This window comes from Chionomys nivalis, chromosome 26 (assembly GCF_950005125.1).
Source record: "Chionomys nivalis chromosome 26, mChiNiv1.1, whole genome shotgun sequence".
NCBI classification, from domain to species: Eukaryota; Metazoa; Chordata; class Mammalia; order Rodentia; family Cricetidae; genus Chionomys; species Chionomys nivalis.
In genome coordinates this window covers 14,488,732-14,512,106 of record NC_080111.1, presented here as the reverse complement: position 1 = coordinate 14,512,106, position 23,375 = coordinate 14,488,732, and the positions used below count along the sequence as shown (strand labels likewise).

At 44.5% G+C, this 23,375-nt stretch overlaps 1 protein-coding gene across 4 annotated transcripts in view; it reads right to left on the bottom strand.

Moving 5' to 3' along the window:
- Dlgap1 (DLG associated protein 1) overlaps positions 1–23,375 on the bottom strand; it is a 763,362-nt gene that overhangs the window by 301,302 nt on the left and 438,685 nt on the right. For all 4 annotated transcript variants that reach the window (XM_057758282.1, XM_057758281.1, XM_057758279.1 and 1 more), the window contains exon 5: positions 2,492–3,535. In XM_057758282.1, coding sequence (XP_057614265.1) covers positions 2,492–3,466 — 975 coding nt within the window. In that variant the 5' untranslated portion in view covers positions 3,467–3,535. The remainder of the gene's footprint in view (positions 1–2,491; positions 3,536–23,375) is intronic.

Sequence of the window (23,375 nt, the reverse complement as noted above, 5' to 3'; positions counted from 1 at the left end):
CTAGCCTAAAGGAGGTACGCAATGTGAAGGTAGAGGTTTCTCATCACTGAAAGGTGAGATCCGCAGATAGCACTCTATCAAATTCCTCACTGTGATTTTAAACTTTTCATTCTGATGTTACTGCAGAACATTCACAATTATTAATTTGAAAACTCTCCTTCCTCACCTTCCTACTTAGCCCACATTTCAGTCCTACAGCCTCCAGGCCAAAGTCCCTCCCTATTTCAAAGCCTCGGTTTCTTCTGTGGGTGGTTCTCTCTCGAAGATGGAATCCGCTCACCACAGCGTCTGACACACAGTGGCTCAGCAGTTGATACCATCTTCCTACCATGGCACACTTTACCACTGTGGAGTCTTTCACTTTAAATAGGCATAAAAGAGAAAGAAAAATGGATTTCAGGGAGGAAGAGCATAAACTATTGTACAAATTCATGTGAGAATTCTATTACTAACAATGGCTGGTGCTGGATCTCTGGACAGCATCCTTCTTAAACTTATTTCTTCTCCTTTCTCATCTCCTTCCATGACTTACAATAGCACAGACAGAACAGTCATTAGCATCAGAGCCTTTTCATAGGAAACATGCCGATTTCTAGGGCGCCCATACCTTCTTACTCAACCTTTTTTCAAGACTTTTTTTTAAATCATTTTTAAAAATCATTTTCAATACTGGATAAAATTTATGTGCTTACTGGACGGAGCCCCCAAAGTCCAGTTGAAGAGTGGGAAGAATGAGAATATGAGCAAAGAGGTCAAGACCATGACGGGTTCACCCACTGAAACAGTCTACCTGAGCTAATGGAAGCTCACCAACTCTAGCCAGACTGGGAAGAAACAAGCATAGGACCAGACTAGTCCCTCTGAATGTGGTTGACAGTTGCATGGCAGGGGCAGACTGAGGGGCCACTGGCAGTGGCACCAGGATTTATCCCTACTGCATGTACTGGCTTTTTGAGAACCTCTTCTCTTTGGATGGATACCTTGCTCAGCCTAGATATAGTAGGGAGGGCCTTGGACCTTCCACAAAGCAATGTGCCTTACCCTCTCTGAGGAGTGGATGGGGGTGGGATGGGAGGGTGTGTGGAGGGAATGGGAGGAGGGGAGAGAGTGGGAACTTGGTTTGGTATGTATAATGAAAAAAGACTTTTTTTTAAAAAAATTATGTGCTTGAGTAATTTCTACATCCTTGATTTGCAGCCCTTATAACGGCCATTTTGGGAAGCGACTTGGGTTCCTGTCCCATTTCTGCTACATGCAACCGTGTAACCCTTAAACCTTCATTTGAGTTCACCGTTCTTCTATGCTAAATAGGTCAGACGATCCTTTGAGCTTGAAAATTATTAACAGTTCTTTGCCTGTATCTACGTCTGTGCAGCATGCGTGTGCTTGGTGCCAGCAGAGGCCAGAAGAGGGTGTCAGACCTTCTGAAACTGGAATTACAGATGGTTGCAAACCACTGTGTAGGCGCTGGGAACACACAAGGCGTCCTCTCGAAGAGCAGTCAATGCTCTTAACCGCTGAGACATTTCTCTAGTTTCTTTTGATAATTTATTTATCCAGTAAACTAGGCAATCCCATCTTCAGTGGGAAATACTAACATGTCTTTGTGACATGGTAGCTTCTTCTAAAGTTTGGGCATGGGCTCTGTCCTTGCTCAGGACTGCCAGCCTAGAATATTCTCCAGGCTCAGGATAGATACTCTCAAAAAGGTTGTATTTAACACAAAGAGTTTAATGAGGGGAAAACGACCACCTTCTTACTGGAAGAACTTTTCCTTGTATTTCTTTGGAAGGAGAGAAAGGGGACGGCAATGGCATGGTGCTTTTAAGGCTGAGTAAAAACGGAAGGACAAGGAGAGCAGGGAAGGAAGCAACACAGATGCCCCAAAAGGGGGGCATGAGGGTTGTTATTTGGAGCCCTGTGTCTCAGGAAAAATACCACTGGAGAGAGGACAGAGGGAAGAAAGCTCTGCCCGCCTGCGCTGATATTTTTATCCAGGTGAATCTCGTTTAAGTCAACTGGAGGCAGAAGAGGAAGCGGGAGCAGAAGAGGAAAGGAAGAGCTGGCCTGCCTTGGTGGCTGTGTGTGGGATTTACAGGCTGACAGTAATTGTATTTTACTGCACTGATGTCACCTCTCCCCTGTTGTCCTGGGCTTCTACAGCTGTGCTTATCAGGTCCTCAAATTGCCTCTTCCTGCCTCCACCTCTGCAGGGCATCATCCTGGCTTTCTGTGGCTAAGAAGTGGGGCGGGCTTGGGATAATCACGGCAATGAGGAAGATGTGTGCACACTACCTAATATCTTAAGGGAACCCGGCGAAGCGGGTAGAATGTACTTCCTGGAATTTTCCAGATAGCTGCTATTAACCCAATACTGAAATGATAAATATTTTGATCGAGTTCATGCAGACAGTTCAGAATACAGCCAAGACTAGAACCCAGGAGCAAAGACCACATAACCGAGGCAGGAGCAATTTAACATTGATAGTACCTGTAGGTACTGGCAGGACCGCTCCTGTTGACAAGCTTCAGACTTCACCATGGCCTGATCCATGTTCACCGAGGCTTTCTGGTAAACCTCTCGGGCTCTGCTCACGGTGAGAGTGGAGGACCAGGCACTCTTCTTCAGAAGCGGGGCATCCAGACTGACTACCGGCAGGTTAGCACAGGAGCACTTAACATCATTGCTACTCCGGGAGGCCTTCACCGCCTGCTCACTGATGGTGTTGTAGGCTTCCATGAAGTACTGCGAAGCGGAGCGGTCGGGGCACCTGCCCATGGTCATCACACCCGAGGGCGTGTGGTAGAGGCACATGTCGCCATCCAGGTTGTCATCTGAGCTCCACCAGCTGGGAGAGGTTGGGGAAGCGTTGGAGGCATTGGATCTGGCTTTTGACTCTGACCGCCTCTCCTTGCTCTTGCTGCGCTTGCCATATCTCACAGTTTGCGACTCGTCGGGGCTGGCTTTGCCCCCATTGACGCTCCCTTTGGATGGCCCCTCCAGGGAATGCGACTTGGTGAAGAGCTTCTGGACCGAGTGGACGAGGTGTCGGATGCGGCCTGGGCTATCGCTGCGATGCTCCACAGCGGTGCGCTTGTACTGGAGCGTGTGGTAGCCATCCCGGCTGAGGGGCAGCTGCCTTTCAAATTGATCTAACAGGTTGGCTGGGATGCGATTGGCCTTGGTGGCCAGTGTGCGTGGCACCAGGGCGCTCTCGTCCTTCAGCTCCTGTTGCGAGGTGTAGTGCCTGCGTGGGAACGTGCTGCTGGCCAGCGGGTCACTGAAGGGCCCCACACACTCGGCCTGGAAGGAATTCCGCTGGGTGTAGTAAGGATGATCCGCGGGGTGGTGGTCCACGGGGCTCAGCAAGTAGGGCTTGTGGTCCGAGTGGTGTGACAGTGAGTCACAGGCCGACTCGCAGGTGATCCCGTGGTGGTGGCTGCGGCTACCCGATAAGCCTTTCATTGCTGACTGGAAGCAATCGCAGGGGTCATGGGAACCCCGTTAAGTTCCAGACCCGTCTTGGGAAAAAACCTGAGGGATGAAGAGCGAGATACGGAGTTAGCTCTTTCCTTGGTATAAGTATACTGTTCTTTCTGTGGCTACACACCCCTGCTGGGTTTCTGAGGAACTTGGGACTGTTCCTAAAAGCAGCTTTCATGCATTATTGTAAAGGTTTCTCTCACCTTTGTAAGGGCGGGAGGAACACAGGGACAAGAAAACTATTAAATGCAATCTTACTGTTGCTTTGTGTTCTGAAACAGAATTGCTACTCAGCCCAGGCTGGAGTGCTCCATCCTGCCTCAGCTGGAGAGATGGATCGCATTGGAGTACTCCCATACCGGGCTGAAATTGTTTCCAAGTTCTTTGATACAGTAACTGTTTTTGCTTTATGAGGCCAGTAGCGCAATGTATCTTTCCCCTGCTTTTCTTCTTTCCTTCTTTACATGACTTGAAAAAGATAGTCTATTATGTTTAGGTGTGGGAGTAAATATATAGGCATGTGTTGATGACAGTTGAAACCAGAAATTTGGCATCCTCTGGAGGGTGAGATACAGGTGGTTGTGAGCTGCCTAAAATCAAACCTGGGAATTTTACTAAGCAGTATTTAGCCTCTGGCCCCAACTCCCTACACACCAGTCACAAACGTAGTGCGCATCCAAGGGGCTGGGTTTATGTGCAAAAGCCCTTCCTGGCACCCATAGGAGAGAGATGTTATGGTCTTGTGATTTTTGTGCATCTCATATCTACTTTCCAGAAATCACAGGATTGTTTGCTTCTGTCTCTCCCAACTAATGTTCCTTGAAGCCTGGCTTAATGTTTCCTCCCTTGTATATCTTCCTGTTATCAACAAACTATTACTACAGGCACAAAGAAAGCATTCTGTAAGTGGGATTAAAAAAGACAAGATGAACAAAAGAAGCCGGTAGCAATTAAACCATAAGGATATAACTTTGTATCATTCTGTCCGCCATCATTTTCTGTTTGAAATTCTGTAGGGATAAATATAGTACCCAAACATATCAAGGTTAAGTACAACTATGTATTTATGTATTAATAATATTAATGTTAAATATAAGCCCACATACTAATCAGCTGCAGACAGCAAGACAAAATGCCTGGAGAAATGGGGAAATATTTTTTTTTATAAGAAAGGCACACCAATTTATTTGAAAAAAAATATTAACTTAAAAGAAATATGGGAACAAGATGGTATTTTTTTTTTTTGTAAAGTAGAAGTAATTAAGGCATGTTTGATCAGAAGTAAGAATTATCCAGTTAAAAGAGAAAATTTGATTTGGGGAGGAGGTAGAAGAAAAAATTGAAGGGAAAGTTCTCAGGTGCCTGAGGTAGCATGGTGCGTGGTGGCACAGAGAAAAAATGTGTTGACGTACGATTGTATATCATTCACCTCCAATAAGTAGGAATGGAAAATATCTAGTTATGATACCATTACGAGACGGGACAAGGTGTTGACCATTTGTCATCCTTCTGTCCTCATCATGTCGTATTTACCAGAAAGAAGGAATGCCCCACTATCACACTGATGATTATCTAGAATATCACCATAGAATCTTCCTTCGGCTAGGGATGGAGATAGAGACAAAGACCCTCTTCAGAGCAATGGACTGAGCTCCCAAGGTCCAGTTGAAGAGCAGAAGGAGGGAGAAGATGAGCAAGGAAGTCTGGACTGCGAGGGGTTGGTCCACCCACTGAGACAGTGTGCCTGTTCTAATGGGAGCTCATCAGATCCAGCTGGACCGGCACTGAACGAGCATGTGATCAAACCAGACTCTCTGAATGTGGCTGACACTGGGGGCTGACTGAGAAGCCATTGATAAACAAATCTCAGGGACTTGTTTCTACTGCACAGCGTACTGGCTTTTTGGGACCCTAATCTATTTGGATGCAAAATTTCCTAGGCCTGGATATAGCGGGGAGGGCCTTGGACTTCCCACAGGACAGGGTTCTCTGCCCTCTCTTAAGGAGGGAGGGGGAGGGAGGAGGGTGAGTGGGGAAGCGGGAGGGGAATGGGAAGAGGGGAGGAAGTGTAAATCTTTGAATGGAAAAAAAAAAAAGAAATGGGGAAATTTGCCCATGTATTTCTGTTATCAGATCCAAGCGTCCTGTAAACAGAGTAAGTAAAAAAAAAAAAAATGCATTGACTGAGTCTCAAGTCATGTCTTCTGGTTACAGTGGTTTGGATCCTAAGGAGCCCCCAAAGGACAGTGTGTTGAGGGCTTGGCTGTTAGCCTGAAGTGTCATTGGTGGGTCATGGATACTTTGGTAGATGGAGATTCTGGGGAGGCAGTGTGGCCATTGGGAGATGCTGTGATCTAGGCTCCTTTTAGGTCTTGCTCTAATTTCTGGCTGCTGTGGGATAAATAGGCTTCCTCCAACATACATCTCTGCTGTGGTGTGCTTCTCCATCACAGGTCCCAACCGACAGGGTGAAGTGAGTTAGCACATCACCTCTCCAAGACACGACGAGCCCAAACAAATCCTTTCTTTAATTAAGTTGATTTTCTTGGTTTTGCCACAGTGGAGGAGGGCTAACTGGTTTTTTTGTTTGTTTGTTTTGTTTTGTTTTGTTTTGTTTTTTTCCTAAATGTTCACAAGGAAAGCAGAATGATAAGAGGTTGAGAGGCTCTTGGCTCCAAGGATCTGAATAGAAGACTCTGGACCTCATGATCTACTTACTCTGCAGGAGACTTAGCCCCTGCAGTTCGTGAAGTGGGAGCTCACGCTGAGTTCATATCTGAGCTCAGGTTGTCCCAAACTCTGGAAACAGTCTGTGGCTCCAGCAGGGAATTTTATTTTCCTCTGACTTTAACACAGTGTGCTCTTCAGGGACTGGCTGGGGTCATCCTGAGTCGGCTTAAAACCTTTTGTTTTTCTCAAGCTTCCTACAGTACAAAGATTGTCATTTTAAGCATTGTTCTGGAAAGCTAATTCAAAAATGTCATTTCGCATTTTCACCAACGGCAAGACAAACAGCTGGTGAGCATTCAGGGTAGGCGCAATGCATGTGCCTGGCCTCATGAAGAAAGACATGGACTTTAGGGAGATCAAAGCTTGCCTTTTCCAGAGGACACATGGCATTTGTGAGCTCATGACAATGCTGATGTTTTTATGCCCCCCGAAGCTCCTCAATCCCGCTCTTTTCCCGCTCAGGATTGAACCTGGTGCCTTGAACATGTTAGGTAAGTAATATCTCCCATTTCATGGGTTAATAGTTCAAAACTACTGATGGGAAATTTTTACCACTGGTCTTTTGAAATTGGTTAGTCTACTATATGATTACAGCAGAGACTCAGTTCATCACTCTAGTCTCAAGCACAGTGTAAACACTTAATCATTGATAATGCATGCATGCAAAATTTTCCCGGGGGGTCCATATTGTGATTCAAATAACTTCTACTGACTATGTGACAGGGAAGACTGGGGGAGCCATTCCCCAGGCATGAAGGAATCAGCGGGTTGAGCGAGGCAGAAGATGGCAGGTGATTCATACTCTTGCATTTCTGTCTCATCATGGACCCTGAATTCTACCTGCCTGCAAGTTAAAGTCTGGGAACTTTGTCTGGCCCAAAGGATATCCACACAAAGATGGTATGTCTGGAGGAGAGAGAGAGAGCGTGCACAAAAGACACAGAAAGGCATTTAAGACTTACGATAGACGTGGACCAAGAAAAGCATATGAATAAAATCTTCCCCTGGAGAGATCCTAATACAAAGGGAAACCCTAGGACAACCCTTTTATGAACCTGAGATGATAGCAGCAGACTACAGCAGGAAAGGATCTAGAGGGGTTAAATTTACATCTTTTTTTTTAAATTATACTTTTTAAAGATTTTATTTATTTATTATGTATACAATATTCTGCCTCCATGTATGCCTGCATGCCAGAGGAGGGCACCAGATCTCATTACAGATGGTTGTGAGCCACCATGTGGGTGCTGGGAATTGAACTCAGGACCTTTGGAAGTGCAGCCAGTGCTCTTAACCATGGAGCCATCTCTCCAGCCCTTCAATTTACATCTTTAGTAAAGCTACGGTGCAAGCTGACTTCTGAGAAAGCTCTTTATTAGCCATGGTTTTGTTTTTTCATATATGGACCAAACAGTAAGAAAGCTAAGGAAATACCTAGGTGGTGAAGTGCTTGCTGAGCACAGGAGAGAATTCGGGTTCAATCTCCAGTACTGTGGCAAATAAATAAATGTAAACAAACAAGCTAAAGAGGGGGACAGTCCTAGAGGCCTATATGCATTTTAGGACTATACTGAATTGCTTCTCGACATACAAGGTAACTGAGATGGGGCTTCAAGCGTGTCTTCTGAAGCAGCTGAGTCTTGGGTAGATATTTGTACTAAATCAAATGCGAAATTGGTAAGATCAGAAAACAAGGATTTGCTCTCACTTGTACAATATTATTTCAATCAGGTGTTCAATGATCATCTTAATACATGAGATATGATAGTACCTGAGGGCAGGCAGAAAAAAATGAAGAGTCCTTTTATGACCATCAGTGATGAATTACACTGCATGATGGAACCAATGATAATCTATGTAAATTAAACATATACAGTATGGTATTAACTAAACTTTAAGTGGGCTATTTTCATCACAGTGACAAGAACCTAAATCTTCCAAGTGGCCAACAAATTTCATCAGGGCTGAATGTAGTCTCTCACTTCTTCCTTCTTACTGCTTGTGAAGAGACATTGAACTTGTCATTTTCCTCTGTGTCAGGGGATTCCTATGGGCCTTGATCCTCACAGGGTCACATATCAGATGTCCTACATATCAGATACTTACATTACGATTCACAGCAGTAGTAAAATTACAGTTATGAGGTGGCAATGAAATAATTTTATGGTGGGGTCACCACAACATGAGGAACTGTATTAAAGGGTACAGCATTGGAAGGTTGAGAAACTCAGTTCTATGCCATGGTAAATAAGGCCATAATGTTGATGCTATACTATCATAAATGTTTTTTTTTCTGGTTAAGGTCAAAAAGGATGGTCAGCTTGGCTCTTTCTGTAGAAGATCTCACACTGCCTTTTATCCTCTTTCCATTTTAAAAGGAAAATTGATCAATTTGTGGTTAGAAATCACAGCAGCACACTTGGCCACTTCCTGTTGAGCAAGACAGATGACGTCACATCCTAATGTCAATGACCATGGATAGATAATTGTGGCTGATACCTACCATGGAGATCTTGAGTTCTCTTTCCTATGCTTCATACCCTCCTTTTTCTAGCACACCTCTCTCCATGACTCCTGTTTATTGCCCTCCTAATTGATGTTTATAAGTGGCATCCGTGGACAGCACTATCTCCCACCCGTGGTGTGGCCAACAGCATCAGTATAAAGCATTAACTGAGCACCGCTCATGTGCAAAATCTAGGGCTTGCTGCTGTAAACATGACCAAATGCACATAGAGAATCCTTACTGAAGGGGTTATGATTTTCTCAGAAAAATATGACCGAGGGATGAGAAAAACCTAACTCACGAGTCTCCTCATTTAATACAGTCTTCAAGAAGGAAGTTGTGAGTAGTTGAATTAGGTTTCAATGGGCTGTAACAATTTCTAAAAATAGAAAGGGGGAACTGGCTCTTTTGCCTTCCTCTCTGAGCAAGGCTGTGGAGTGTGGTCAACATGTCTCTGGGAATGTTTCTATGGCTACAGTGATTGCATCTGATTCTTTCTTGTTCACTACGACTTCAAAATTATTCTTTGTTGTTGTCTAGGTTCAATTTTGCCATCAGATCACGTGTCCTGATGCCTGCCTTGGAGAATTTGCGGCTCTACTGGTGACCGTGAGATGAGCTGACTGTGGCAGGCGCATTGTTTTTACTGAGTCCCTGCACCTGGCGCAGGACGGCTGGCACGGATGATGAATGAAGCCAGAAGGGTTAAGCACGCAAAGGAAAATCTCTAGGTAGGTAATGTGCAAGACCCAACGCAACACACAAACCATCTACACATCAGAAGATGCTGACTGGAGAAGATATGCCCAAAGCAGATAAAAGCAGGCGATTCCTTATTTCCTCCGTTTCGTTTTGATTTCTGTGCATGTCTTTATTTAGAGCTCCCCGTGATGGATTTCTTTTACATGCAGAGAAGCGTCAGCCAAAGGCCTCTGGTCGCCTTACTCAGGGGCATTGGCAGGCAAGCAATCACAAGCTGTGTCACCAACAACGTGGGGGAGTTCCTGCCCGAGAGTGTCATGCTCTGGCTGAGGAAGGCAATGGGGCAAGGCAATCTTTATAAATTCTTCCGGGGTCAAACTACCTTTCTGGCTTTGCTCCATCAGCCTGTGACTTTCTCATGCCAGATTATCACATTGAAATAAGAGATAAAAGATTCTCTTATCAAAAAAGAACAACCTAGCCCTTGAATAATGACCACGCTTCCCAGTGTCCCTTGTTGAGCAGAGCTGACTAATTCTGACTAATGGGATATAATTAGAAATGGCACGTGCAATTTCTGGAAAAGATCTCAAAAGTGAAGTTCTCTTTTCCCTTCCTCTGACTGGAATGCAGATCCAAGGGCCGGTGAAGCAGCGATCTTATACCACGATATAAACATTATGTATTGAACATGGCGGAACACAAAAAAATAAAAGGTGTTCTCACCACGGTGGAGTGCCATGTCACCTAGCATCTTGTTTCTGTGAGAGGAAACAGATTTGTGTTTGGTTCACAGCTCTGTTCTGCTTCCTTGGGAACCAGTTTCTGGATCAGATGGAGCAGCTGAGGCCCAGTCACAGAGGCCATGAAAGCAGCTAGGTCATGATGGAGAACCACACCTTGCAGGTGGGGCACTCCACTTGAAATCTAAGAAAGCTAGTGACGTGGCATGACTGTAGGTGTCCAAAAAATTTCTGTGCTTGTTCCCAGGGAAGAAATTGAGGTAAGGTTAACAAGATGGTCCAAGGGAGCAATTATTTCATGAGAGAAGAAAGATGGGAGGGGAAGGAACAGCCTAAAGGAGCATGGTGATGTACTGACTAACAGGGTGTTTCCCCAATTCCTGGTCTCTCAACCAAATAGGGATGTTCTGATCACAGCCCGAACACATCCTGCACCTTTTCTAGAAAGAACAAAATACCCGAGGTGGAGGATCAAGCTTTCTCTAGCATTTTTTTTTAATTTACTTAAAATAAAACCCAGTTCCATGGGCAGCCTCCTAACCTGTGAAGTAAAGAAACTCCCTTTTAAAATCAGTACCCCGCCTAATGTCTTCATTATAGTAACAAAGAGGACTAGGACACTTAAAGGCACACGGACATTAGTGGGGCACCTTGGAGTACACACCGTGCGAAATACTCCAATTATATTATTCAAAGCGCAATGCTGAGCCGCTCTGTACATACAGAATGTACTTTGGCTTTTCGCTACCACTAATTGCCATCCTGATCACCTGCGGTTCGATTTTGCGAATACCTCTTTGAATCAGGGGCATTTCTCTCTCTAAAAGATTTGGTATTGTATAAAGAACAAAACAAACAACCGAAGCCTTCTCCAATTTGGTCACAGTAGCCACTGAATCACAGTAGCCTCCCAAAGCTTGCAAAAGGCAGTGTTGTACCAACCAGCTTTCGAGACTCAAACGGAGGGGACGTCCTCAAGTAAGGCTGGGGGGGGGGGCATTGTTAATACCGCTATGGGCTTGGTGCTGTTTGGGCAAAACATCACAGAGACTGGCAGAAGATTTTTATGTAACATGCCACATTTCTTTGGGCTAGATGGAGGAAAGGGTGCCTTTCTTCACTGTGAGGAAACCAGGGCGTATACTCCCTGTGTGTCCCGTTTTCTGTTTCTGCTGTCTCTCCAGGGCAGAGCTGATTCAGTGAAGCCTGCAGATGGATGCCCCGAGAGTGAGGCAGGAGAGTGTGATCACCTTGATCACCAGCGGTCAACAAATGTTCTTCTCAGAGATACTGAAGGGAAAGGAACACCTTATCTTCTGGGGTGCAGCTGCTTCCGAGTATTGACAGGGGAGACTAAAAACCATCAGCATCTACTAAAAAAGTTGAGAAAAACTTGCATGCTACTGTTTAATCGAGAACAAAGAACAGTGACAGATTAGCACTGTTTTGTGGGATACAAGCCAGCTGTGATGGAAGATGGGAAGGCTGCAAACAATGACAGCTAAAGCAACGTAATAATGCAACTTGGGAAAAGCGGTGGAAAATAACCTCTGATAAAGACGTAGTTATTTTTGTCTGTATTTCTCATAACTAGCTAAAGAGCCTGGAGAGCATGTTCTGGCATATTCTAGACAAGCTACTTCACAGTTAGAACACACACACACACACACACACACACACACACACCCAGCTACCCTCTGAATCATGTTTTCTTTTATAATTTCTTCTCTTAAAAGCAATTGCTTGCCTTTCTGAGCTTGTAATGCAATTCTACTCTCCTGAGTTCTGAGGCCTCGGAGTGCCTGCATGGAGGTCCTTTTGTGATAGTCATTCAGTCAGCAGCTGCACTTGGGAATTTTCTGCTACCCACAGCATCTGCTGAGGACACCATGGCTGGGTCTGTTGAGGCAATCACCATGTTTCCCGAGCTGACTGGGCAGTTTGAAAACCAAACTCAAGGACGTTTGTGCAGAGGCTTAATTGAGCGAGCCAGATGTTTCCTCTAGAGAGTGAAAGGGAAATATTCCACAGCCAGTGGAACCTTGTGAGCACAGCCAAGGTCAAGGAAAGGAGCATCTACATGGATGCCACAGGATGGCAGAGTTATCTGCTATTTAAGCTACGGGATAGCGAGGCTACTTGATCTGCAGAAGGAGAGAGTACAAAGAGAGGAATCAGTCTAGAATCTATGTAGCCATGGGAATAAATAAAACAAAAAATGTCTCGCAAATCTCTTGGATCTAGCTAGTCAGTTTCCTGCCCAGTGTGACTGAGAACTTGTAGCAGTTTGTGGCAGAAACATGGTAGCCCATAAAAGCTTATATACACGCATAAAGGGAATCCTTCTTCAAAGTTGGGGTACCTACTAGATACCAGAACCACTGTCAATGATCTTTGTCCAAGTAGGCACGAGTTCCCTCAGACTCAGTTCCCTTGGGACTGGCCAAGGTGTCTTCACATGGCTTCACACAACCCATTTATCGAGCATGATACATTATGAACACTCCTTCAGATTTCATATCCGCTCTTGGAAAATGCTCATGAGTAGCCTCTCTCTGTGACAAGGAGATGGTCAGATGCTATTTAGGAGATGAGAAGAGCCGCCATTCTCAGCATCCGACAGACTCACTTTCTTCTGGTGAGTCTGGCTTTCCTGGCTTCTACAGTGGTTAGTTAGTGGGGCCCAGACCTTGGCCTACTGAAACACCTTTCCTGCCTTCTGTTTCATCGTCAGGTCATTTTCAAAGTGCTCCACTTTCAATCCCAGCTTCTTTTTCACTCTTTTCACCTTGGCATCAATTTTTCTTCTCTTGAGGATTGTATATCCAATCTTAAATTTTCAAAAAAAAAATTTATCTCCACTAAACAGTCTAGAAACATGGTTGTGGGTAAAGAAGGTTTTATATCTGGATTAAACTGCCAGGATCCAAATTTTGACAGACAGAAGTAGCCATTGAGGCTGCAGCCCATGTGTCCATATGTCCTTCCATGGAACTGTATCAAGTAAACACACAAATCAAAGTATTTATTAAAAAAACATTATTTGCCTAATGTACGCTAGTCACTCTGAAAGGAATTGAGGTTCTTCACCCTGCACTTCCAACTTCCCACCTTCCATTTTTTCCTCGTATTTCTTTACGCCTATGCTTCCTGTATCTGGCAGCTCTCGTGATGGCTTCTTCTATTTCCTCATTGCTTCCTGTCTCTGCCAGCTCTCTTGATGCCTTCTCCTATTTTCTCATTGCTTCCTGTCTCTGCCAGCTCTCGTGATGGCTTCTTCTATTTCCTCATTGCTTCCTGTCTCTGCCAGTTTTCGTGATGGCTTCTCCTATTTCCTCATCGCTTTCCTCTTCTCTAGTCTTGGCCCAGGAGACACAGCAGGTCAAACATCCTGTCATCTCCTCTGTTCTTTGATGCACTTTACTGGTTCTGGACAATATACATCAAAGACAGATGTCATCATCTTTTTTTGTCCTTCGACTCAGGCTGCCAAACATCCCTGGGGGGAGAGCTAGTACCAAAACTCAACTCTATTCCCAATGCCTATTAGGAATACTACCCCAAGTATTCTGTTACAGAAAGTCATTTGTCATTTGTGAGGACTTGGTTGGAAAAAGAACTAATATAAGCTAAGTGAGTGAAAAGGAATGGAATCTGTGCCTCCAGTAATCATCTACCAAACAAACAATCTGAACTATCTATGAGCACATTCTGAACACTTTAAATATATGATATCATGGTTCATTATTAAATAATCCTATGTGGTAGGAATTCTAGAACTCCATACCTACCCGAGGAGGGTATATTCTAAGACTCCTAATAGATACCTGAAATATTTGACAGTATTGAACTTTGGATAGGCTGTGGTTTGCCCCATACATACTTGTATTTAAGTTTAACTTAAAGACTAGGAACAATATGAAACTAACAACGATAAAATGCTATAGGTATTAGTAACTTCAGCATATGATTCTTTTTCCTTTCATTATTATGTCACTATCTTCCATCTTTTCACCTAAAGGAAACACTTAACTCCTTCTCGTTGGCAAATCTGGATCTCCAGCATTTCTACTCTTTCTCTTTGTGGAATTATTAAAACATAAAACAAAGATTGCTGTTACTGGGATAACTCAAGACCTAACCTGATATCTGAGACAGTCAATGCATGGCCTGCAATCAGGGAGGGTATACGATATGGACATGCGGGATGAAAAGGTGACTCACACACTAGGTAGGATGAAGCAGGCAAGAAATTTCAGCATATCACTCAGGAAAGCAAGCAGGATTTAAAACTCATGAATTGTTTGTTTCTGAGAACTGCACTCAGTATTTCATGCAGTTGAGGGTGGATTAACGGAAAATGTGAAAAGTTAAACTCTGTGTACAGAGTGGTTATCATGTTCTTTGGATAAAGAAATCGACTTTCAAAAATTAAATGACTTACCCCAAGATCATTAATTAGGAAGTTTTGAATGCAGAATGCTTTCAACTAGCATGTTATGGTAACTATTCTTACCACTTTTAACACAGGAACACACATACAAAACACAAACACACACACAGATACACAGGCAGATACACAATCACACAGACACACATAGAGACACACAGACACAGAGACACAGACACACATAGACACACACACACACAAACATACAGACATAAGCACAAAGAGACACAGACACACATAGGCACACAAACACACAGAGACACAGATACGCTCATACAGACACACACACAGATACAGATACACTCACACAGACGCACACACAGACACAGAGATACAGAGACAGAGAGAGACACACAGAGACTCAGAGAGACACAGAAACAGATACACACACAGAGACACAAACACAGACAGACACAAAGGCTCAGACACAGAGAGACACAGACACACACAGTTTTTGCTAAGGCTAACAGCAGGCTTACAATATATTTTTCACTATTTGGTTATCCTATTTTTAAACTTTTAATTGCTCTCCTATACCCACAGGGTATAACATCAGTCTTTCAGTATGACCCACGGTGGACAGCTCCATTATCTGCAGACAGTCCCCCAGACAGCTCTATCTCCTGTGCCCTCAGCCCTTCTCATGCTCCAGCAATGCTGCACTCCTCCCCAGATGCCACGCTGTGCTCTCTGGTGCATGCCTCTGCAATGCTCGCTTCCATGTGTCAAGCAAATTCTCATTCCTTCTTCCAAGTAGGTACAGATACAGCCTCCCCCTGAAACATTACTCGGCTGAAGGAAACATGGAAATGATAGGCCTTATCTAATTCATCATTTAGTTGAAAAAATAAATCACATAGAGGTGGCAATCACAGGATAATACAAGCCAGAATCTAATCAAGCACTGAATCGCGCGGTACGTGCTGCACATGTAATGTGGCAAGTGTAACACTCCTGGCAAGGAGAAGTCTGGAGGATGCGGAAGCTACGGAGGACCAGGACATCTCAATCTAGAAAGCCAGAGCAGTGCATGCAGCAGAGAGGAGCGTCTTAGGGCAGTGTGGATGTTTCTCTGGGTTTTAAAATCTCATCTTTGTTGGTTTTTTATTTTAGAGACAAGTTCTCACTCTGTAGCCTTAGGCCCAACTAGCTGGAACTTGCTGTGTAGACCGGACTGGCTTCGAATTTATGGTGATCCTCATGTCTTTGCTTCCTGCTGCTGGGATTCGAGGCATCCTTCAGAGGAACGACCCTGCTTGGTTCCTCTGAAGTTTTCAGTTCTCTTGTTAGTACCACCTATGCGTTGGCCAGAGCCTCTGAGGCCCACAAACCTGACATCACTGGATCCTTCTGCTGGGCTGCTTTCACGGAACTGCTCTCGGATGCTAAGTCGCTGCTCTCCATTATGAACCATCCCCAAACAGTTTAGCTTCCGACAGGGGGCTTTTTTTCTGTTGAGTGTCACGTACCCCAACAAAGACTGACTTGAACGAGGTGCATGGGAGATCCTGGGCAGGTTTTTAGCATTAGCAGATCTGTGTTCTCAGCACCTGCCTTTCAGCTTGGAGATAGCTTGTAAGACAAGGGTGATTCTAGATCAGCTGTAGTGGGCTCCTCCAGCCTGAATACCATGAAGGTTATTTGGAAACTTATGGAAATACAGCAGTGGTTCTATTATTTTTCTACCTGTAGTCTAACGGCATGGCATTTCCTTAAGCTCTGCTTGTTACTCCATTTTATGGTACACAAGCCACGCAGGCCTTCATGGAAATGCTCTATACTGGAGCAGCACATCCATGCCTAGGTAGCTGTGTGTGTGTTTTTTTTTTTTAAAGATTTATTTATTATATATACAACATTCTACCTCGATGCATTCCTGCACGCCAGAGGAGGGCACCAGATTTCAGTACAGATGGTTGGGAGCTACCATGTGGTTGCTGGGAATTGAACTCAGGACCTCTGGAAGAGCAGTCAGTGCTCTTAACCTCTGAGCCATCTCTCCAGCCCTAGCTGTGTGTTTTTAACATTAGTCTATGTCTTCCCCACTCAGGACACCACATTTGAATGTAACAGAGGTGTGCATCAGAATCTGATAGCAGACCTGTTAAGACCCAGCTTGCTGGGACCCACTCTCACGGGTTACGGGGTAGTTCTCAAAAACTCACAACTCTAAGCCGGGCAGGGGTGGCACACGCCTTTAATCCCAGCACTCGGGAGGCAGAGGCAGGCGGATCTCTGTGAGTTCGAGGCCAGCCTGGTCTAGAAGAGCTAGTTCAGGACAGGAACCAAAAAAGCTACGGAGAAACCTTGTCTCGGAAAAACAAAAAAAGAACTCACAACTCTATGGCAAGGTTTGTACTGAACCCATAACCACACGATAGGGACTGGGGGATGTAATGGTTGGGTCAGTGAAGCATTTGTTGAATATGATACGCAGCACTAATGTGTGCCTTCTCTGTTATCTTACTGGATCTTATGTCACCTTCCATCAGGCTCTAGGAATACCTTCTATAAATTATTTCCCAACATGCACCTCTCCCTCTGTAGAACTTGCAGTTTTACCAGGCCTGGGGGTGCCTCACCGATGCTCCTGTTAGAGTTCTATAGGTAAGCCTCCCCCCTCCAAATATTGTATGCACTCAGCAAGCATCAGCCAAACACACCATTAGGAGTCTCTTGCCTGCAAAACACCTTTTCCTTGTAAGTTGCGCTAATTTACAAATAAAACCAGCAGCAGCATTCTAGAAACAGGGTATTGTCTGTACAGGTGCCACAGAAAGCTGAGGGACTGTGCTAATTGTCGAGTAACGAGCGACGGCTAATGAAGATGGCTAGCGTCTTCTTTGCTCTCCCATCCATCCACACACAGCCGCTGCAGCTGCCTGGAGGAGGCTCCATTCATCCTTCGCTAGCCTCCTCAGCAGTAAGACTCTCTCCAGTCACAATAGCAGTAATTGAGGAAACCACTGCAGAAAATTTTCTGTTCATCTCTGAAGACAGGGGCCTTTTGGGTCAAACCTGGCTCGTTCTAGGACAGTTCTAGGGGATCCAATGCAGCTTCTGACCTCCAGAGGCTCCTATGCCCATGTGGTGCAGGTACATGCAACTCAGACACTGCATATAAAGTATCTGTCTGTCTATCTACTTATCTTTATAAAAAGGGCATCATTTTCTCTCTCTACACAAGTGTGACAATGAATATCCAACTAAATAGGACTGCATGCTCCATTTCCCCATCACATACATGGGTGGCTGGCACTTTCAGCAGCGATCTAAGCATGAATTACTTTAGCCGGCATGTGTGTCTGTGGTCGAGGCGAGCACTGAGCATGTGAGCCGGCTAAGAAGCAGCTTCCAAGGGCACAGCAGTGTGAATGGCTGTGACATGCAGGGAAGCAGCGCATTTCTGTGTTGAGGTAACCTTTGCCCGCTGAGGAAATGAACCAAAGTCTGGGCCGCTTATACCCTACATCTTACTGCTGGTGTGCGAGGTCGAGGCCTGATTGGACTTCACAAAATGTCTTTGCCACCGCCTCCAGCTTCACTCTGCTTCATTTCAGAGCCAGGTATAGGCGACTTGGGAAGGAGACACCTTCTCCATGCTGTTTTCTGCTCACTTTTAGGGACACCCATCCTTACAACTTGAAAGAGTAATGTTGCCGAGATCCTTGACTTTCGTCACCTGTTGGAATTTTTCTTACAGTTTATTTAATTATTTTTGGAGTTGTGTATATGCCATGGCCTGTTTTGTTTGTGGAGGACAACTCAAAGGAATGAATCCTCTCCCTCTACTATGTGGGATCTGGGGATTGAACTCAGGTCATCAGGCTTAGTGGCATGGGCTCTACCCTGAGGAGCCATCTCAATGGCCCCATTGCCTATTTTAAACATGGTCATCTTTATGCACCTTTCCAATGAGCCAACTGCTTTTAAATTATTTAATGTTAGCTTTCTCGCAAGATTTAGTTTTGTTTTGAACTTGAGAATTTTTTTGGGTCACTCCATGCATGCAAAACCAAAATAAAGCCAAAGAGTAAAACAAATCCAGAGAGAAGTTGTAGAGAGAGAGTTTTAGGTATGAAAATGAACTCTGCAAAATGCAAAGGAACCCAGAAACAGTCACAGTGGGAGATATATCTTTGCATCACCATAGCACTGCTCTGGAGACCCCTGCTTCTGCTGTGAAGTTCATCAGAGGCCTACAGTCTAGCTAGCAACACAGCCTGTCTTTCCCATGTTCAGCTAGAAATTGCAGGTAACTCACTGTGATATTTTATCAATACCTGACAGTGTTGATTTTTCTCATCTGATTCATTGAAGCTCTTCTCAGGGACCCTTGCTATCTTTCTTGTCTGTACCGATTCCTGTACTTCTAGGGACCAGCTTTCTGGAAAACCATTTGAGTGTTTGTGAGCAGTATGTTAACGGACAACAGCTATTCATACATGGTTCTGTCTCCCTTCCAAGGGAGAATCCCTGGGCACATGTCCGATGCTAGGTAGGGAGTGAGCGCTTAACTAACACCAAGTGACCCCTTAGTCCATTGAGTCACTTTCAGGTCCCACAAATGAATTCGACTGGATTCTCCAAGATTTATAAGAGGGAGATTATGTCTTTGGGGTGCAATAGTCTCCATACATGACTAGACTGGATAGAAGACAAAAGTATTCAGTCCCAGAAAGTTAGATTCTAACATGTCACAGGTCCTGCCTTGGGACATCCCTTTCATGAGGGAATTGACAGCAATAAAAAGGGCCCAAGGAGAAAGTCATGCAGAAATAGTACAAAGGTTCCCTGGGGACTGTCCTTGTTTCTGTCCTGAACAATCTGTCTAACACCAAACCTCATGCTGCTCTTTCTCTGTGCAAAGTGGTGTCTATTTTAATCACCACCACCACCATCACCATCATCTATATACCTTGTATGGTCAAATCATCCCCACAGGCTCTTACTGGTCCATTATCTCCACGGTTCCAATCACTATATGTTACTTACAGTTTTCTTTAGCACACCCCCGCCCTCCCTTTATGATGCTGTGGACGGTATTCATTTCCTCTGTATGGGACATGCTCTCGGCTGCCTAGATAATGCTTGTTCATCCTCCAAAACGGTTCCCACTGACCACACTGAGTTCTGAACATTCCCAGTGAGGCTGGGCTGTGCTTCCCACTGTCAGCTGCCTGTCTTCTTGTCATCATTCTTCCCACTGTGAGTCGTGGTACAGTTAGGGTTGTTCTTGCTACTTTATGCTCAGTTCTACGTTCATCAACAATGGACTTCATAATCCCCTAAAATCATAAAAATGGAACCATGAAGAAAAGTTGGAGTTTGTCAGCTAGGTTTAGTGGTGATATGGGATTCCCCTCTGTATGCTATGAATATGCTTTATTACCATTGGTTATTAAAGAAGCTGTTTTGGCCAATGGCTTAGTAGAGTACAGCCAGGCGGGAAATCTGAACAGATATAAAGATAGAGAGTAGGCGGAGTCAAGGAGATGCCACATAGCTGCCGAAAGAGACAGACACATCCAGAACCTTTACCCGTAAGCCACAGCTTCTTGGTGATACACAGATTAATAGAAATGGGCTAATTTAAGATGTAAGAGTTAGCTAGGAATATGGCCAAACAGTGTTGTAATTAATATAGTTTCTGTGTGATTATTCAGGTCTGAACAGCCGGGAAGCAAAAGAGAAGCCTCTGCCCACATAGGGGCTGATGTATATATGGTCTCAAGCTCTCCTCAGAGGTGTGTAGCTGACAGGAAGAAAGATCTGGCCTCTGGCCCACAGCCTTCCAGGTCCTACATGTGGCAATATTTTACCACCTACACAATTACTTTATTGAAGGTAGCACTTATGTTTAGCCTAGAAACACTGTCCTTTTTTCTATTTTTTTTTTTAGAAACTAAAGGTGGGTTTCTAGAATTTGGCAACAGGAAGGAAGAACCCTCCCTATCAAGGGGTGGGGGTTAAATTAACACCCAGAAGTAAGATTTAACTCCTATACAACGCTGAACTGAGGCAGAAGTATAGTAAGAATGCCACAGCCTCTCAGGTGGCCAGCAGAACTCGGGAGCCATCCATAGCAAAGTGACCTTTTCTGTCACTGAGCTACTACGTCGTATCTGTTACTGTGATTGCTTACCATCCTCCCCAGTCTATTAGTGAGTGAATGAAGCTACTCGTGCAGTCTTAACTAAAGCTATCCTAGAAGAAAGACTTCAAGCATCAGTGAGCAGGCTGTCTCCACTGCAGTGAGCAGGTTGTCTCCACCACACTGAATAGGTTGTCTCTACTACAATTAGCAGGCTATCTCCACTGCAGTGAGCATGCTGTCTCCACTGCAGTGAGCATGCTGTCTACACCACACTGAATAGGTTGTCTCTACTACAATTAGCAGGCTATCTCCACTGCAGTGAGCATGCTGTCTCCAATGCAGTGAGCATGCTGTCTACACCACACTGAATAGGTTGTCTCTACTACAATTAGCAGGCTGTCTCCACAGCAGTGAGCAGGCTATCTCTCTCAACTACAGATCTTTCTCAGTCCAACCAGTTCAGCCAAAGTAGAAAAATTGCTGTTCACAGATGATCTGTTTTGAATATCTGTTTAAGTAGATGCAGTAGCTTTTAGAATTAAATAACATTTCTTGATCTCCTGTTCTTATTTTTATTGGTTAGCCTTTATCTCAAATGGCGAGGCGAGCAGAAGCGATATTCAATTTCTTTGTAAATAATAAATATATTGAAATTAGAGTAGAAAAACAGTCAGAGAGCACCAACAGAAAATGCCAGTTAGCACCGTGGCAAGCTGGTGGTATGGAGGTGACGGGTGTCAGGAGACACTGGCACAGGACGGGCACACAGTACATGTCTGTTTAATGGACTAGTGGGGCCCCCCACAGCTCCTCTCATCTTTCAGTTTCTGTGCGGTCTACAGTAGACTCCATGTTTGCTCTACTCCACCTAGATTCCGAGCTTCATTCATGCCCCCCCTTCCATTTGACTCCCTCTTGTACTAATATCATCTACTTGTAAACACCCTGGGGCTCCCTCCGACTTGCCAATAAGGAGTTGCCTTTGGACATTCCAAAAGCTGTCTCAAAGCTGTTACAATAAATGTATCATGCCAAGCTCCACTGCAGAAATCATGTGGACAGCTGTCTAGTCCCTGGACATGATTTTTTTCTCTCTAAGCAGAAAAATAGAATCCTCCTTAATGTTGAAAGTCCAACAAGGTCCTCTGGCCCAATAACAACTTTCTATTCCCTTTTATGAAAAGATGTCCGATGTGGGACTTCCCTCTGTATGCTGTGATTACCATTGGTTAATAAAGGACTGCTTTGAGCCTATAGCAGAGCAGGGTAGAAAGAGCTAGGTGGGGAAAACTAAACAGAATGCTGGAGGAAATAAGGTGGAGTCAGGGAGAAGCCATGTAGTACCCAATTGAGACAGATGCCTGAACTTTATCTGGTAAGCCACAACCTCGTGGCAATACATAGATTAATGGAGATGAGTTAAATTAATATGTAAGAGCTAGCCAATAAGAAGCTAGAGCTAATGGGCCTGGCAGTGTTTAGATTAATATAGTTTCTGTGTGATTATTCTGCGTCTGAGTTGCTGAATAGTCAGGAACCAACAAGCGACCTCCTCCTCCAACAGATGTCTGTCTGTACCTTAATCCCTAGCAGCATTTTCCCTGTGAGGAAACACCTGTGTGTATCTTCCATTGAGTAGAACGCTTCAACATTTCCTTAGGTACCCAATTTCTTCTTTTAAAATATAGATTCTAAGAAGGCGAGACTCAATTTCATACAGCCACAATTCTACTTCTGTTGACCAAATACCTTGAGGGTTGGACTAGTGTGTGAGTGGACACAATGAAAGGAAGAGGAGTGGATCAGTGTCTCCTCAGCTGAAGACACACACAGCACAACCCCAACAACATGGAGTGCCCATCATGACTGACCCACTTTGACCATGGGATAGCATGCGAAGTTTAATAATGTAGAGAAAAATCAGTTTTGTATTTGACTAGCATGCAGAAGCAGAGGGACAGCCTGTAACATGCATCCAACCTTAGCTGAGCCCTACTCTGTGATATTCCCTTGGCTTCACACACAAGAGTAAACAGTAAGCACCCTGACTTCATTACACAGTCTATTCCACTGCGTGTAGCATTTGTCAATGGTTCCCGGTAACTTTAGAGGTTGATGTTTTTGTGGGCTATTCAGGCTGATCCTTCCGTTCAGAATAATGGGATATGAGCATGAAAAATATTTAGAAGAGAATCCTTTTTACAGCAGCTGTTTCTGACCTCAACTGTGTTGTTTTGTTTCATGCCAGGAGTCTTGTGGTTTGAATGAGAAGAACTCCAGTAGGCTCATATGTTTGAAGACTTGGTCCCCAGTTAGTATAACTGTTTGGGAAGGATTAAAGGGGTGAGGCCGTGTTGGATGAGGGGTGTCTCTAGGGAATGGGCTTTGGAGGTTCAAAAGAATGCCGTTCCCAGTCTCTCTTTTTCTGCCTCCAGCTCATGGATCAAGATGTATGTTCTGAGCTGTTCCTTCCACCACGTCTTTGCAGTGCCATCTATCCCCCTAAAGCCATAAGCTCCTAATTAAAGGCTTTTTCCTGTAAGTAGCCAGGGTCATAGTGTTCTGTGACAGCCGAAGAAAACAACCAGTACACGTCTCACTAGGAAACAGTGGTACTGAATGGTCTATGCAGTATCGACAGTGTTACTGTCATGTTTGGAACC